This window comes from Puntigrus tetrazona, chromosome 1 (assembly GCF_018831695.1).
Source record: "Puntigrus tetrazona isolate hp1 chromosome 1, ASM1883169v1, whole genome shotgun sequence".
NCBI classification, from domain to species: domain Eukaryota; kingdom Metazoa; phylum Chordata; class Actinopteri; order Cypriniformes; family Cyprinidae; genus Puntigrus; species Puntigrus tetrazona.
The window spans coordinates 24,701,700-24,718,484 of NC_056699.1; the positions used below are offsets into that span (position 1 = coordinate 24,701,700).

The window sequence follows — 16,785 nt, forward strand, 5'->3', positions numbered from 1 at the left end:
TTTAGTTGAACATTTGTCGATTTTTTTCCCATTTTCGGGGAACATTCAAAAGTAACAGTTTAAAACGAAGCGTTACTTTAATGTTTTGAAAACAAAAAAAATTGAAAATTTGGAACTAGCATTCTTAATGGGAACATTGGGGAGGTACTTTATCTATTTTATGATGTTGTGAGCATTTTAAGATTTAACCAGAGCTCAAAACTGGATTCTTGTTAATCAAGATTTGGTGAAGTGCGGTCAGTGTGAACGTAAAGACCTGCGCTGCTGAGGGCAGATGAGCTGAAGGTCATATTGTTCTGCATGCCACCTAAAACAAAACAACATACGATCGGTTACAATCTCTCACATCCATCTTTTTAGTGATCCTTTCGATTGTAGCGCATAGAAATACAGGCACACAAACACATCACCTGTGGGCGACGATGGTTGCAGTGTGGTGTAACTGAGGTTGTTTGGGTTGGTGTAATACCCGCTGAATCCCGCGTCCAGGACTGTGCCGTCACACCCTGAAAGACATATAGTAGTGTTGAATGACTGGCTGTGCTGTGTATCACAGGCGTCTCTGTGCTTGTGAGTGAGGGGTACCTGACTGGCTCTCATGACGGGTGTCCACGCTGGCTTTTTTGGGGATGGGTAGAGTGCTGGTGGGAGAACGAGGTGGACTGATGCTCCCGGAGCGACTTCCCTTCAGTAACCTCTTCACGTCATCCAGCTCCGTCCCTAAATACATCATTTACAGGCCACACTAACTACTGGTTGTAAAATTCACAACTTCTTTTAAAATAACGTAATATAACATCACATGTGCAATGTATAGTGTACATATATTAGGCAATTTCTAATGACTAACACATATAAATGAACACATAATAGACTTAATTGACTGAAGGTGAGTAACACTGACATCTAGTTGAGGGCGAGGCACTCTGCAATCTGGCTCTGATTTCGCTCTCTGGAAAAGAAAAAGATACTTTAAGAGGACATGTATTAAAATAGCAGTTTTGGCTGTTGTAATTTATGCTTGTCTGGAAGTTTGTGAAACTAAGTATGTGTTTAGAGACACCTCGTGTTTGAGTGCGTCCTCTGGTGGCGACGCTTGACGAAACTGTAAAAAAATAAATAAAATAATAATAAAATAAAACCATGCACAAAGATGAGTTCAAGAAATTCTTATTTATCACGGATGAAAGATTAAAAAGAATCATACTATTGGAGACTTCAGAGCCCATGAATAATAAAAGGAAAATTAAAAACATCATACAAGAGCATATGCTTGGCTTTGCTTGGTCTTAAAAGTACATTTCTAGTGCTTTCATGTGTCATGTGTGTATAGACATGTAAAAAAAAAAAAAAAAAAAAATAAATATATATATATATATTATATATATATATATATATATATATATATACGCATATTTATATATAGACTACATAATAAACATACGCAGTGTACAAACACCTGTATTTTGGATTCGAATAAATGTTGGCCAGCACTAATTATTTTACATATATCTGTCTCCACAAATTAGATACTCGTGCTTACCTTACGTAAATACACTTTTGCACAGAAAAATCTTTTTTCCCCTAATTCGTTGTCAAAGCATAGTACCGTAACCGCTTTTACTTCGATTTGCATAAACTGGTGATTTATCCTGTGAACATTTCCATCCAATCAAATGGTCCGAACATGCCCCGCCCCTCAATTCATAATCCGAGAAGGTAGCAAATCACGTTTCACAGGTGTGACGTATCTACAGACCATTGGTTACATTTTTAAAAGAGGCGGAACCAATCTAAATGTTGCGCTCAGCCGTAAACAGAGGTAAAGTCTGAACTCGTGAGGTGAGTTCGTGGGTTTTGTAAAATGTGCTAAATGGATTTTTTTATGCATGCTATAAATAATTTTTATTTTTTCTAAAATTCAGACCAGTCTCAAAACAAAATAGCATAGGCTACTAAATTTGCCATACCGTATTCTTTCTTAATGTATTCAGGGGAAGAATTTCCACTGGAGCTCCCTGGGTAAATATAAATCACAAACATACTGTTTATTAAATCTGATTAATAATGCATATTTAAACAAATATTATACATAAAGCGTGGAATTTCTCTCTCTTTTCATATCAGCACATCTAAATCTCTGTCTCACCCTCATATCCTCCAGTGTGAAGGCTCAGACTGGTCTTCCTCTCTTGAGGAACCGTGCTGTAGCTCAGACCTTTCCGTGTCCCGCTGGGAGACGAGGAGCTGAACTTGGTCACGGTCACGGAGCTGGAAGTTCCTCCGGCGGACATGACCGCAGAGGAACCAGCACCACCTCCTCCACCTCTGGACACGTTCATACTGCCTCCAGAAACACTGACTGAACCGCTTGAGGACCCAGACACGAACTCAGAGGAGGAGATGGACCCGTATCCAGAGGAAAGACCTCCACCTGCTGATGAGGAACCGCCAACTGCTGTGCTGGAGGTAGAGGCGCTGCTAGAGCTTTTAACCGCAGAACTAGAGCTTTTAACTGTAGAGCTACTGATCGGTCCGGTTACACGAGATATTTCCTCTAAGCCACCAATCACAGATCCTGCTCCTGAACTGCTGCTGGCTGAACTTCCAGATGAAGAGGCTGGAGAGAAGAGAGAAGTACTGATCCACTTCAAAAAATAGCAAAATACATCTCTCTACAACATTACAATATACGTATTGCACCAGCTGGCCAACAGCTTTGTTAAACTGTATTGCTCCTTTCATCAATATTCAGTAAATATTCCTTAATATATCCTCTATATCTCAAATGTAGATTGTAAAAGCTGGATCACTCACAGGATATGACATAACTTCTGGACGCGCCTCCTTCAGCACCGCTCTGGGTGATGATCTTCTTCTCCACCAGAACGGCTCCTCCTGAAGCTCCTCCAGAGCCTGAGCTGTTCACTACGGAGGTCAGTACCTGTTGGCTGCTCACGGAGCTGCTGTTACCCTCTAGTGGAGAGACATCAAGTAACAATCAGCAGGTGGGGAGACTTTTTCAAATCAGAGATTGCCACTAATAGTTTTTAATGCAATGTAGTTAATTTAGTAAGTACATTCAAACCTACTTGGGGGTAGAGATGTCAGTCTTGTGGTCGTTACAGTTTCTGTGTGTTTCTGGATTTCTGGGACAAATGGAAAAATGAATAAGTTTTATGCACAAGTTCCAGTTCTACTACTTGTGCTAAAATAACTAATTAACTCACCCTTTCCAGATCCTCCAGATCCCCCCTCTACTTTCACAATCTTGGTTGTGGTTAGCTTGTCCATTCCATGTTAACTACTGCAAACCAAAGTGACTCTCATCAATAAAACAGGACACCCGACATTTGTTCATTTTTATTTTTAGCTTTGCTTTTCATGTGCAAAATAAAAGCAAACAATAAAGGACTATTATTTCAAAAGCATTGCAGCCCGTCGGAGCACATCCTTAGTGTTTAAGACATCTTATTACATTATGCTAGCTACTAGTAAAGATCATATTCTTGCTTTAAACTTGTTTTCTATTCTTGTTACATTATTCGCCTTGCTTAAAGTTAAGGTTACATAAAGTTTGCAATTAGAAGAATTTAACACCTAATAAAACCATGAGTTTAATTTCTGATACTTCATCATTATTATTATTATTATTATTATTATTATTATTATAGGTTTTATCTTTAAGCTTTTAGAAAAAGCAGAGACACTAATAAACTGATTTAAGCAACCTATAATGTATCCTGATAAGAACCAAACAGCAACTCTACATAATTTTATACAGCCAAAATGTTTTTGCTTAGAAAAGCATGATAAAGCATAATGAAGGTGCTCAAAAACATGATGAAATAAATTTATAGAAAGGTTAACCAGAGACAAAAATGCACAAACAAAACTGCATCTGAATTTAGCTTACAAGTATAAGAATTGGTACTAAAATATATCACAAAATGTCAGAACAAACCGACACTCACCACTTGTTATAATGCACCGTCTCATGTCAGAGAGTCTATCCTGCATCGACACACTGATTTTTTTTTTCTGTTCAAGTTCAATCCCAACCTTTCATGAAAATATTTTTCAGCTTGGATTTTTCGAGCCTTCTTATCACATCTGAAGCCAACAAGTTTAAACTTGACGTTTTCCTCAAGGCAGCAGCTATGATATCCCTACCTGACACTCACCAGTAGCATGTATGTATGTAGGATTTGAATTCAGTTATTATACAGTCCTTTTGTTTTTTTAGATAAAAGTCTTGGTAATATTTAAAAAATCTGACATTGCAAATTTGTTTTACATCCCAACAACTTTTCATTAAAAACGTAAAGTTAGTAAAGTAAGTTTAAATTTTTTTTTTTCATAAAATTAACACATGTACATTTTTATAAAGCCTTTTAATTTTTAATTTTAATATGGAAATTGGCCATAATATTTACATCCATCGCGTAAATATAAGTGAATGAAGACAGTTTAATGTTTAAAAAGATCACGTAAAAAATATGAAGAAATAATTTGAAATTTAAATATAAGAACGATTCATACCAATATAATAAACAAATACAGAATAGCGATATTATATGATTTATAACAAAAGCAAGTATACTGCATTCTGCTCCATCCATTCATTTGTTCATACATTATATACATTATGAAACAGTTATCATTATCATCTATCAGCAGCCTAGACCTTCACCTGTTCAAAGCGGGTTTTACCACAACTATTGCTGCGTAATAGTCATCATTACACCCTTCAAATGATCTGTCCACCTGTCATTCGTTCACTTTTTACAAAGCCTTTCCAGGAGCTCTACACCCTGAAGTTACTCTGGATAATGAGTCAGTTGTGAATAGCAGTGGGAGAGATATCTATCACAAAACTAAAGCAGAACAACGGTTAAAGCCACACTGAATAAACAAACCCGTGTTTATGTATATGTGTATGTGTCTGTGCTTGATCTCTGATGCGTTTGTGGTTAGCTGACATCTTTCCTGTGTGGGATAGGCCACAAATTATAATGTAAATCTAAACCACAAATGAATACTTGCAAGAGATTTTGTTTTACAAATAACTCTCAAGCTCTCCTTAACTCTCAAACATCGAAATCTTAGAAATGGATTCTTCTGTGTAACGGATTCTTTCTTTTGGGCATTTCGATTTGGAGCTTGACTACATGCCAAAAATGTCACCCAGGGTTTTTCATTAATGAGTGAGCAGGAAGGCCTTTTCTAGAACAGTTCACCACCGACCTGAGAGACTTTTCTAGTCCGGGAACACGCAAACTTGAACTTGAAAACAGTTCAAGTTCGGTCATAAATCTAAACCTTGCTGTTTCCCTCTCCCACTGAAACACAACAATAACTTATCATTTAAAAGAGCGTGTTAAAACTCACCTTGACTCTTGTTTGGGAGAAATGTGCATATTCTTCTTGTTGCGCTCCTGTACTTCTGTATAAAGATGTGCTCCAAAAGCGATTATATTTACGAGCAGGCACGTTCAGATGTGATGAGTAATCCAGGACCCGACATGCATGTTTTTTTACCCCTTTACATGCAATATACCAGTTTTTCTGACCTACAGCCACGTACAGGCGAGTTTTGACAAGACGAGAGGGCTGTCGCATGACGAGACCCCCGAGGCACTATTATTTGCTAAAACAAGGAACAGAAATCATTACGCCTGGGAGTACGTTCTTTAAGTGGAATTATGATGGCTTGGGGATAGATGGCAACCCGTTCTGTAGGTCATGATGATAAGTCATGTCTCCATTGCATTCTGTTAGATGCATGTATTGGAGTCATGGGAATTATCTCTTGCGATAGGAAAATCATGAAGTCCCTTCAAATTCCTCACTCAGCGTCCAAATGCTTGGATGTAATCGTGACCATTTGCACTGCTGGAATAAAGATGACGTGGCTAAAATTAGATTTTGACGCTTGAGACAATGTTGACCATTAGGTATATTCGTCTAGCTCATGGTGATCATCCTTTCTGGGTATTTTGGGATTTTTGAACAGGTGTGAAGGTGTGAGTCACTCTGGAGTCACTTCATCATCTTACTTGCCATACATTATTATGAACATGTAAAGTATGTATTTTATCATTACTCTATGTCTTAACCAAAAGAAAACGGCTCACTCTCAAGGACCTATTTAATGTAAAAAAAAAGCACATAACTGTTGACTTGAGTATTCGAGGTGTTTTTCTTTGGCTGCATTATATGAAACTTGTATAATATTAGTCCATATTAATGGAAAAACATGAGCTTTAGATATCGTATAGCTACTGACCCTGCATTTTTCCTATGAACAGAAATACCTATTATCAACAGTAATCTAATCCATTTTTTAGAATGACTTCAAAATCACGAAATGGTTTTCCATGTATGGCTTTGTTTTTTGCGCTGGATGCCTGTGTTCGAACATGTCTTACAGACAAGTAAAAATGTCAGTTGTCCTCAATGCCCAGAGGTCTAAGCAAGCGAGATATATTGGAAACTTCAATCAAAAATTCTTCAAACTTCTACACAGTAAAAGCGTCAGTGTTATGTTAAAATTATGGTTTTTTTTTTATTTTGCTTTTGCTGTGTTTTTTTCTTAATGCTTAACGGCTTGACTCTCTTTTTTGCCAACTTGTTGTACAGTACATGATTTACTGTAAAGGAATGACAAGCAATATTTAAAAAACCAAAATCTCCCTTAGCCACGGGGTTGAAATTTCTTAGAAACGCTCAAGTTAAGGCAAAGTACCATCCCTGACCAGAGGTCTCCACAATTTCACTCAAAAGAGATGAAATCAGAGATGAACATAAAACATGAAACACTCATCATTCACTCGGCTTCAACTTGTCGTGTTTTTCCATTTTTGAAAAATGTGAAGCTTTCCTTACTACTTTTGAACACTTAGAACTAATATTGCACAAACATGTTTACAGGTAAATATTAAAGAGAACTAGTCACTGTTATGATGATAAAATGCTCATGAACCCACCAAAAATAAATTATATAAGAAAAGCAGCAAATCGGTTAAGACGCTCTTTAAAATAAAGCTTCTTTATTGGCATCTATTGTATTACAGAAAAGGCTTTTATAGTAATTTTTTTTTTTTTCAAATGATTAAAATGTTATTATAAGCACCATTTATTGAAAGATTCTTTGAGGAAATGAAAAATGGTTCTTCCATGACATAACTGTAAGAACTAATCAAGTGCAAAACACTAAAGCCACATATAATTGCATGTAACAGCGACAACTGTAACAGCCAACAATGCTTTTATGGCTGCATGTGTCTATTTTTCTTCTAGGAGTGAGTGTTTTTCAGGAGCAGATGATGTTTATCGGAACGCAGCGTGCCAATATAATACTGGTGTCATCATTTTGACACTTTGGTCTGAAAACCACTGCAAATGTCATCAAGTGGTTTTGCATGAGAAACCACAACTCAAAACAGCCATACTAGACGTAAGTGTAACTCCTGATTTCCATGTTTTCTATCCGAGCGTGATGCTTGGGTCCGAGCTTGAACGTATAGTCACACCTGTTTTCACCATCAAATGGTTTTGAAAGCTTGCACGTTAGCATTCCAGAGTTTTTTCTAAACGTTTAAGTCTTTTGTCTGCCGGAACTATTTTATTTAAAGAAAACCAACTTCTAGGCGTATTCATTTGTAAACTACTACTCTCGTGGCTTTTCAAATAATTCTCTTAAGAGCGAAGACCTTATCATTCCAAACAAGACCACACCTGCTGTGGTATCATTTCTTACATCAGATAGACGCTGAACAGTCATCGCCGATGAATCGATGTACACATTTGGTTCCAGGGAAAGTTAAAGCGGTGGATTGTTTCTGCTGGCCTCAATACATGCCGCCTTCTGTCTTTCTGCCAAACGCAGCCCACAAATAAGCTCCTCCAGGTCTTTTAATAATTACTTATATGTAATCTGTGCGTTTTATATCAAAATCACACTGGTGAATTTGTATTGCATCCAGAAAAGAAAAAGATGGTGGTATGCTTGTACTCGGACAATACGCAAAATAATAGGAAAAGTTTATAATGCACAAACATTTGTAATGCACAAACTTTTTTTCATCTCATTAATTAACCATTAGTCGCTTATAAGGTCCAAAGCTAGATTAAATGCATGTTTAAAATTAAAGCAGTATATTTGACATTATGTTGATTTATTATTGGAATGCTTGCTTCATGATAGCATGGGTCTGGGCTTGATCCCCAGTGTCTCTGCATAGCTGTAAATGCCGCTCACTCACATACAGATGGGAGTATTAATCATAGTTGACAGACTGACGCATTATTCACTCTCATCAACCTTATAGCTTGTAATTTTTCAGTGACAGGAGACACACAGGTGTTTTCACTGAGGAAGCTTGTTATAGTCTAATGTGAACAGTTATAAGCAATTCAAGTGTAATCAACAGGTCTTTGTTATCTTGTTGTATTGAAACTGCTGAGGTTCCTGTATCGATGTATTGGAAGTAACGGATGTACTGTTTTTCCACCGCAGACAGACACGGCCCAACAGTTGTAAATAGTCTGATCGGAGGAAAACGGCGTCCATCTCATTTGGAGGGGAACACACTTGCACTTTATCAAAGGCGTTATTTTAATTAACCTACGTGTAATTTCCTACGTGTTCACGTATTTAAACCTGTTGTCCAACAAAAGAAGCATTATAAGCTTTTTTACTCCACAATACCAGTCAAAGGTTTCAGAGAAAGCAAGGTGTGAAAACTGCAGGACCAAACATTTAATAAACTCCTCATTTTATTAAATAACAAGTTTATTCAAGACTCAATGTCTAACCATCTCTTGAAGACTTGACAGAGCTTAGTCCAGTTCTTGGCAAGTAAGTGTTATCTTTCCGGTGCTATCTCATGATCCATGGATTAAATGGCTACTAGACTAAAATACGTTTTACGGACATTGTTTCTTTAAAAAGACACTCAATTTCCTTAAATTTTATCTTTATGCATAAAGTCACATGGGATAAAACAGGAGTTGGACCGGATCCAGCTGAGCCTGGAAAAATGGTCAACAGTTATAACAGGTCAGGCTTTTTCTCAAGAGGATAATATTAAAAACTTAATTGATAAGGTGTTTGATGAACTGCCATCAAATGAGAAGAAGACCTGAATATGTAATTTCTAAATGGCGTCTAGAAAATACTGAAAACGACATTCGTCAAAATGTTTTTTTGTTTTTCTAGCTGCTTATTTTCTCTTATGATTTTGAGGTCTTGAATTGGTACTGTACGCCAAAACACATCTACTATACATTGCTGTCAAATAACTCTTTCCCCATTTTCCTTTGTCTGGTGTTCTCGACAGGGTTCGAGAAAGTGCCCTGTCGGGGTATGAGGGCGGTGATGAAGACAGTTCAGTCAAGTCTACTCAGGACTGTTTACCACAGGCCCACACCTGCTGTGCTCGGTTGGATCTTCCTGTTTATGAGAGCAAGGAAACTCTCAAAGCTAATGTGATTGAAGCCATCAACCACAAGAGGGGGTTCTGGGAAGAATGAGGCAGAAGCTGGAGTTCTTCTGTGTTCAAGTCACATATATAACTTCGATTTCTCCTAGTTTTGTATCCACAGACTCATAAATATTATGGTTCGTATCTAACCTTTGCCATTAAAAGAGTTTTTTCAACATTCTGTAATTTCTGTGATGTGTTGTATTAAAAATGAAACATTCGTTTATTTAATTATTTTTACAATCTACGATCATACATATAAATAATGTCTGCATTAATGATGATATAGATTATTAGCTCGGCGAAATCGCCTCAGACACCCATAAAAGCGGACGAATCGGTTAAACAGTCGACTCTCCTGAAAACTACAGAACTTGTTTACTTTTAACTCGAGATACACTGTTTTTTTAACATTACTGTAATTTTATTAAATAAATGAAACGGTGGAGGAGTTTTGCTTAGATGCTGCTTTCGTTTCCCCATTATCTTGCGTTCACCGTCAAACGCGGAAGAACGACAGCAAAACATTACTTTCGTTTCGTAAGAAATCGACGATTTTCGAAACAGTCATCGGTTTCGCTCTCGTTTTCTCTTTATATTTAGTTTGTGTTCGTCGGATGCACCGCAGGGAGACTCTTCAGGAGTCTGATCATCTTGTGCATCAGCTGTCATCATGTTGTGTTTTTGGGGAGCGCAGGTCAGAGAGGGTTTGGGGCTGGTGAAGCCTGACCAGGTCAAACACGGAAAATGTGGAATACGATCTGTGTGTCCGAAAACAAATCTTCAGGACATGTCAGCCGGAAAGAGTTTTCTTGGATTTATCCTGGATGGGAAGGTCTCGGTCCTGAGATTGCGCAGTGAAGACTACAACAATGATGGAAAACTAAGTACGATGCACCAAATGATACTTTATTTTGTTCATAAATTTGAAATTTGTCATTATGTTTCATCACCTGTATATGTTTATATTTAAAAGTAAATTGTGACGTATTAATGTCATTAATTATAATTAAATACGTGTCTATTTGTTTAGACTATAAATATTTTATTTACTCCAGAGCAACTACAGCTAAAGAATAAAATCAGACTGATTGTCTGTGGAGGAGATGGTGCAGTTCTTCTTGCTTATGGGGGAAATGTTCTCATTATGGACACATCTACTGTGTGCAAGTATGTTTGTGTAGGCAAAACACTGTCAATGACCATAAATGATAATAACATCTATCTGACAGGTTTTCTCATCTCTGCAGGCCTCTCCAAGGTCTGAATAACAGGCAGGTGATTCAGATAGCTTGTGGAGACCATCATTCATTGGCACTAACAAAGGGTATTTACAGCTATTCCATCTAACATCTGCTATTTTAATAAACCGAGCTTTGAGTGTAGATGTTCAGATCTGTTGCTCTTTCAGAGGGTCAGGTGTTTGTATGGGGTAAGAACTCTCACGGTCAGCTGGGTTTGAGGGAAGATCATCCCGACTCTTCGTCTGCTGAACATGTTCAGAGTCTGAGTGGGATCCCGCTGGCTCAGATCAGCGCTGGAGGAGACCACAGCTTTGTGTTGTCTCTCTCTGGAGTCGTGTTTGGATGGGGAAAGAACTCTGCTGGACAGCTGGGCCTCGGAGACACTACAGGTCTTCTTGTTTCTTCACGTAAAAGCTAAATCAATAACCGTATGAAACTGATGAGTTTACTGTTTTTCCACCACAGACAGACACGTCCCAACAGTTGTAAATAGTCTGAACAGGAAGAAAACTGTGTCCATCTCATGTGGAGGGGAACACACTGCCACTTTATCAAAGGTGTTATTTTGTAATATTTTATATATCCATATTTAGCATACAACAAACTGGACAGAAAGTGTAATGGTTCATGTTTCAGGGCGGCACAGTGTTCACGTTTGGGTCGGGAGGTTCTGGTCAGCTCGGACACAACTCATTTAGAGATGAACATCATCCGCGGGTGGTTGCTGAACTCTGGGGGTCTGAAGTGTCACAGGTCACATGTGGGAGGTGAAGACTGTTCATAAGCTTTATTAGCCACCTTCATCATGTCTGATGTCTGAGTTCTGCTCAGTAATTAGGTTTTTGATTCTTCCTTTCATAAAGACATCATACACTCATATTAATCGCATCGTCAAAGCTGATCTACTCATTTGGATGTGGGACGCAAGGGCAGCTGGGAAACGGAGAATTGATCAAGCAGTGTTTGCCTTTCCCTGTGGATCTGCCAACTGGTATATAAATCAACTTTTAGCAGGTTATTTTCATATTAATGCTTTTTTGTGTGTTGCTTAGAACTTAAACTAAGTGTTTGTTACCCACAGAATATGATCATGACTTTTTAGTTGAAAAACTAATTGCTGGGGAGAATCATTCCTCTGCCTTGCTATTCAAGGTACAGTATGACAGACAGTTTTAATAATAAACTTGTTTTTTTTATTATTATTATTTGTTTAACAAATAAATTATTTCTGCACTGTGATTGCTTCTGTGTTTGTGTGTATGTGTGTGTGTTGTAGGAACCTGGGAATAAGTCCAAAACAAATCCAAGCAGAGGGATTTTGACATTAGATGACAGGATGATCAACCGATGGCTGTCTGGAAGTGAACCATGGAAAGTGGTAAAGAAGTGAGTGCTTGACTGAGTTTTAAATAAAGTGCTTACAGTGAGATATACATGCAAAAGTCTCCCTAGTTTGTGTATACAATTATATGTCCATAAAATAGGCCTAGACTTTCTTAGCATAAATTAGTAAAGACATACAGTATGTGGCAATGAGATTTTAAGTATAGTAGTTAATATCTTTTTTGTTTACAGAGACATAAACCAAGTATTTTCTTCCTCTGCCTCTCTGAATGGAAGTTTTCTCAAAACAAGGTAAATACCAAAATCTAAAAGTCTAGTAATTTCTCCTTTTTGTTCCTAAAATCATGCTTTTAATCCAAATGTCATGCGTTTTTGTAGTTGTGACGAACATTATCAGATGTCTGAGGATCATTGTGGTTTGGATTTTGATCTGGTTGAAGCGTCCTTTGCAAAGTTATCAGAGAATGAAAGCTTGATATCAGAGGTAATGATGAATCTAATGTTTATAAAAATAGTTCTTTACGATTTAAACAATAAGATGAAGTTAATAGCTCTGTACCTCAGATAGTGAAGGTGGTTCAGCAAAACCTGCTGCCGTCTCTGAATCCAAATCCAACTGGTGTGGAATCACTGAGAGTTTATCTTCTCCTCCCTGAGCTCATCAGACGTCTTCAGAAGCCACAAAGAACTGAACTCTCTGAAGATCTGGCCTCCAAAATCCTTCAGCTGGATCCTGATTCCCGCGCGGTGTTGGGTAAATATGAAAAAAAACATTTGAGCTGTTGTGTTGTTGTCGCTGTTGTATTCAAGTATCTTTGTTATATTCTCAGAGAAGTACTGGTCCAAACTCCCTGATGATTTGCTCAAAGGCCTGGTGAAGTTATTTCAAAAAGCTTCAGCTTATTTGTTTGGCAGGATTGCTTCTACCAATATGAAGTGGGACATCATAACACGTCTGCCGATATTTGTGCATTTCCTTCAGATGCTCTATCAGGTGCCTTTATTATATACTTGTATGCATATAACGGAAATAAACATGTAACCTTTAAATTGCATAAATATGCATACGTTTCATGTCTTTGTTGTGAAGGTCTGCTGCAGGTCCAACAGAAACATCACTAAGAGTGATTTCATCATTAATGAGATCAATGATCTACTAGATGTTGTGAGGACTATTCAATTCTATTCAAATGTCAATTCAAGCTTGCAGAAAACACAATAAATTCTATAGAATTTTGTTTTCCCCCAAAATCAACAGTTGCAAACCATCAACGATGATATAAATAACAACTGGATCATGTTGAACTTGACTGAACAAATCCAAGCAGTGGTAAACCAGCAAGCCTACTATAATGTGAGCATTTGGTTTTATCTATATGATATCATATGCATCCAAATTTTAGATCAGCTAACATGATGCTTGCAAATTCTTTTGTTTTAGGCAATCTTAAATAATCTCATATCACTTCCATGCATCTTTAACCTGGAGGCCAAATGTGGCTATATGAAGAACAGAGCATGGAAGGTAATTTAGTTTGGACCTTAATAACATCCACCTGAAATTTCCTGGTAATGTATTTTTTTTAATCATGGAATGAAATATTTTAATTGCAGGGTAGTTTTCAGCTGGTTCTGAGACGTACAGCGCTGCTGGAGGACAGTTTCTCTCAGCTGAGAACGGCCCCTGGGAATTTTCTCCAAGATTTCTTTCTGGCGGTAAGGAAAGAGAACAATGTGAGGCTTTGATTTCATAACATACAGGGTGTACTTTTTATTTTCAAACCAAGACAGGACCATGCAAACAAAGCTGAAAGCTGCCATATAACTTCTGGTTATCTAGGTGTTTTACACGGAGGATATGAAAAAAACAGATGTCAACAAGAGGGACTTTTTTCACAATGTGTTTCAAGAGCTTTGTGCCCCGGAGTCTCGGATGTTTATGTATAATGAAAGCAAAACTCTGAGCTGGTTCCCAGCACAGGTAAGGCAAAAACTTTTTTCATTAGGCCAAGCTAAAGACGTAAATGTAACAATGTTTAGTAAAATCAGGCTACATATCATTCACACATGTATTTGTATCTGATCAGCTCAGCGTGGAGAAGGAGAGGTACTTCCTGTTTGGGATTCTGTGCGGTTTGGCCTTCAACAACAACTCTGTAGTGCATCTGCCTTTTCCTTTAGCCCTGTTCAAGAAACTTCTCAATGTCAAAACGTCTCTTGAAGACTTGATAGAGTTCGATCCAGTTCTTGGCAAGTGAGTGTTTACAATTAATGTTACCTTGATCCTCTTGGTATAAAATGTACGTATGGACGTGCTGCCATCTATCACATACTGAGTGACATTATTTAATGAATCTGAAATGTGCTGTTTTTAGGAGTTTGCAGTACATCTTAGACTACAGCGACGACGTCGAGGAATTGGATATTTACTACACGGTTAGTTTGATTGTCATGTACTTTGCATAAAACATATCCAAATGTATCACTAACCAGCTGTACATACACGCAGATGATCCTCACTTCTTTTTTACTTATTTATGAAATATATTTAAATCCTTTAATATATATAAGTATAAAATGTAATATTAACGTGTTACGGCCACCCAGAGTGTGCAAATTTTGTGTATGATGTAAATTTTCGATTTAGCATTTTTTCGTTCATTTCTAATATTATAGAATGAAAGTTATTGGTGAATCATCTATTGTTAGTGATAATGTGATTAATCCACACACTGAAGCCCATTGAGACACAATAAGACACATTTAAAAAATTAAAACAATTAAAAAAATTATCTTCGTACATGAGATTTCACACGAGTGCGCACAGAGGAATGAGATCCGTTATTTCTATTTCTTCTGTATTTCTTCAATATTCACTTGTGTGTGAAATTTAGTTTATTTCATTATTTTTCTGTGTTTTTTTATACATAAGATTGTATGGGGTGGAATACAAGTCGAGCTGGATCCAGCTAAGCCAGGAAAAATGGTGACGAATTCGAACAGGTCGGGACTTTTTGTTTTTGTATATATGTATGTATGTATATATTTATATATATTTTGGGGAATTCCAAAATAACCTCCATTAGAGCATTTTATTCTTTTTGCTTGTTCATATTTTTAGAGATAGGATAATATTTTAGAACCATAGTAAGCAAACATTTATTTTTTTATTCTGCAACAGAGAAGACTATGTGGACCAGTACCTGGATTATATACTGAATAAATCAGTGGAGAAAGTGTTTGAAGAATTCAAGAGAGGCTTCTTCAAAGCATGTAGCAGATGTATAGTAGAGATGTTTGAACCAGAGGAGCTGAGGGGAGTGCTGGTGGGCAATGAGGAATATGACTGGGACATCCTCAAACAGGTCCATGCTAACACATATCTCAAACAGACATGCCATAACTACTATGTTCTTGACATTTCGAACAAGTAATATCGACTACATATATTCTTTTACTCAATAGAACACTACATATGAAAGACCATTTTACGCTGAGCATCCAACCATCGTCTCATTCTGGGAGGTGTTTGATGAACTGACAGCAAATGAGAAGAAGGCCTTTCTGTGTGAGTTCACTATTAAAGTGCACAGTTGTGTTAGTTCTGTTACATTTTTACTCCCCGTATTTTATTTACCCCAAAGCCATCCTAGGTGTATATGACCTTCATCTTTCAGACGAACACAGTCAGAGTTTAAAGACTTATCCCGGCTCTTTCAAGCTTGGTAATGCTGGTGGATAGTGGCCATTATTTTGAAGCTCCGTTCATTGGATATATCCATCGTGAAACTAGCCTATACTTTTTCTGGGGGTCATCAAATGTCCTCTGAAGCAGATCGATGTTTTTTTTCTGCTTCAGAGGACATGTGATACCCCCACGAAGGCGTACTGATTAGCTTTATGTCGCAGATATATCCGCTTTACGGAGCTTCAAAATAATCCACCAGCATTACCAAGCTTGGAAGCATTTTTTTTAAACTTTTATTCATCTAAAAGAAGAAAGTCATATACTCCTAGGATGGCTTTGGGGCGAGTAAAATATTCCTTTAAGAAAACACTTTTTTTTTGTGGTTGTATCTACTCTAGCTGCTTTTACTATTTTGATTTGACTTTATTTTTCTTCCTTTCTTAAGTGTTCTTGACAGGGTTCGAGAAAGTGCCCATTCTGGGTATGAGTGCGGTGAAGATGAAAGTGCGACCCCTGTTCATCTTTACTCAGGATCATCTACCGCAGGCCCTCACCTGCCATGCTATCCTAGACCTTCCTGTTTATGAGAGCAAGGAAACTCTCAAGGCTAAAGTAATTGAAGCCATCAACCACAAGAGGGGGTTCTGGGAAGAATGAAGCAGAAGCCGGAATACAGTAACTTAAATTAAAAGTATGATCATATATCTTTCTCTGCATTAATCTGGACTGTTTCTAATGGAGATTGGGGCTTGTTGTAAGAACGTTAACGATCAGTTTCTACTTTAATATGTGAAATTTTTTAAAAAAGTTTACATTTATATCCACTACCAGAGAAAAAAAAGATTTTGTAAATGCTGTGATTTCTGTAATGTGCTGTATTTATGAACTCAATTTTAAAAAAGGTGTGTTACTATTAATATACTGTATTTATATTTGACCTTGTTAATTTTATTTAAAATAATTAATATTTATTTTCAAATCAACATTAAGGAAAATAAAAACATTAGAAAAATAATTAGTT

At 37.2% G+C, this 16,785-nt stretch overlaps 2 protein-coding genes across 4 annotated transcripts in view; one reads left to right on the plus strand and one right to left on the minus strand.

The window, feature by feature from the left end:
• The window catches only part of col17a1a (collagen, type XVII, alpha 1a), a 16,196-nt gene extending 10,718 nt beyond the window's left edge, over positions 1-5,478 (minus strand). The window contains exons 1-11 of one of the 2 annotated variants that reach the window (XM_043237513.1): positions 5,392-5,478; positions 3,231-3,307; positions 3,093-3,149; positions 2,818-2,976; positions 2,150-2,620; positions 1,971-2,018; positions 1,064-1,105; positions 905-952; positions 586-720; positions 411-506; positions 257-307 (exon numbers count right to left, since the gene is read on the minus strand). In XM_043237513.1, coding sequence (XP_043093448.1) covers positions 257-307; positions 411-506; positions 586-720; positions 905-952; positions 1,064-1,105; positions 1,971-2,018; positions 2,150-2,620; positions 2,818-2,976; positions 3,093-3,149; positions 3,231-3,294 — 1,171 coding nt within the window. In that variant the 5' untranslated portion in view covers positions 3,295-3,307; positions 5,392-5,478. Of the gene's footprint in view, positions 1-256; positions 308-410; positions 507-585; positions 721-904; positions 953-1,063; positions 1,106-1,970; positions 2,019-2,149; positions 2,621-2,817; positions 2,977-3,092; positions 3,150-3,230; positions 3,308-3,974; positions 4,114-5,391 lie in introns of those variants that run through there. The other variant, XM_043237511.1, reaches the window with a different exon arrangement.
• Positions 5,479-10,012: 4,534 nt separating this feature from the next.
• On the plus strand, positions 10,013-16,765 carry herc5.1 (HECT and RLD domain containing E3 ubiquitin protein ligase 5.1). Of its 2 annotated transcripts, none has more exons than XM_043243187.1 (24): positions 10,013-10,375; positions 10,547-10,658; positions 10,739-10,815; positions 10,900-11,121; positions 11,198-11,289; positions 11,369-11,499; positions 11,596-11,723; positions 11,814-11,884; positions 12,009-12,118; positions 12,308-12,367; positions 12,455-12,560; positions 12,641-12,830; positions 12,907-13,070; positions 13,167-13,241; positions 13,335-13,430; positions 13,518-13,601; positions 13,691-13,792; positions 13,917-14,057; positions 14,164-14,330; positions 14,452-14,512; positions 15,009-15,079; positions 15,258-15,441; positions 15,542-15,644; positions 16,210-16,765. In XM_043243187.1, exons 1-24 carry the CDS (start codon positions 10,162-10,164, stop codon positions 16,419-16,421), a joined length of 2,973 nt encoding a protein of 990 aa, XP_043099122.1. In that variant the 5' UTR covers positions 10,013-10,161; the 3' UTR covers positions 16,422-16,765. The 2 variants fall into 2 exon arrangements, with proteins under 2 accessions (XP_043099122.1, XP_043099178.1); XM_043243243.1 differs by having other exon boundaries at positions 10,238-10,375; positions 10,522-10,658; positions 16,210-16,764.
• The last annotated feature ends 20 nt before the right edge of the window (positions 16,766-16,785 follow it).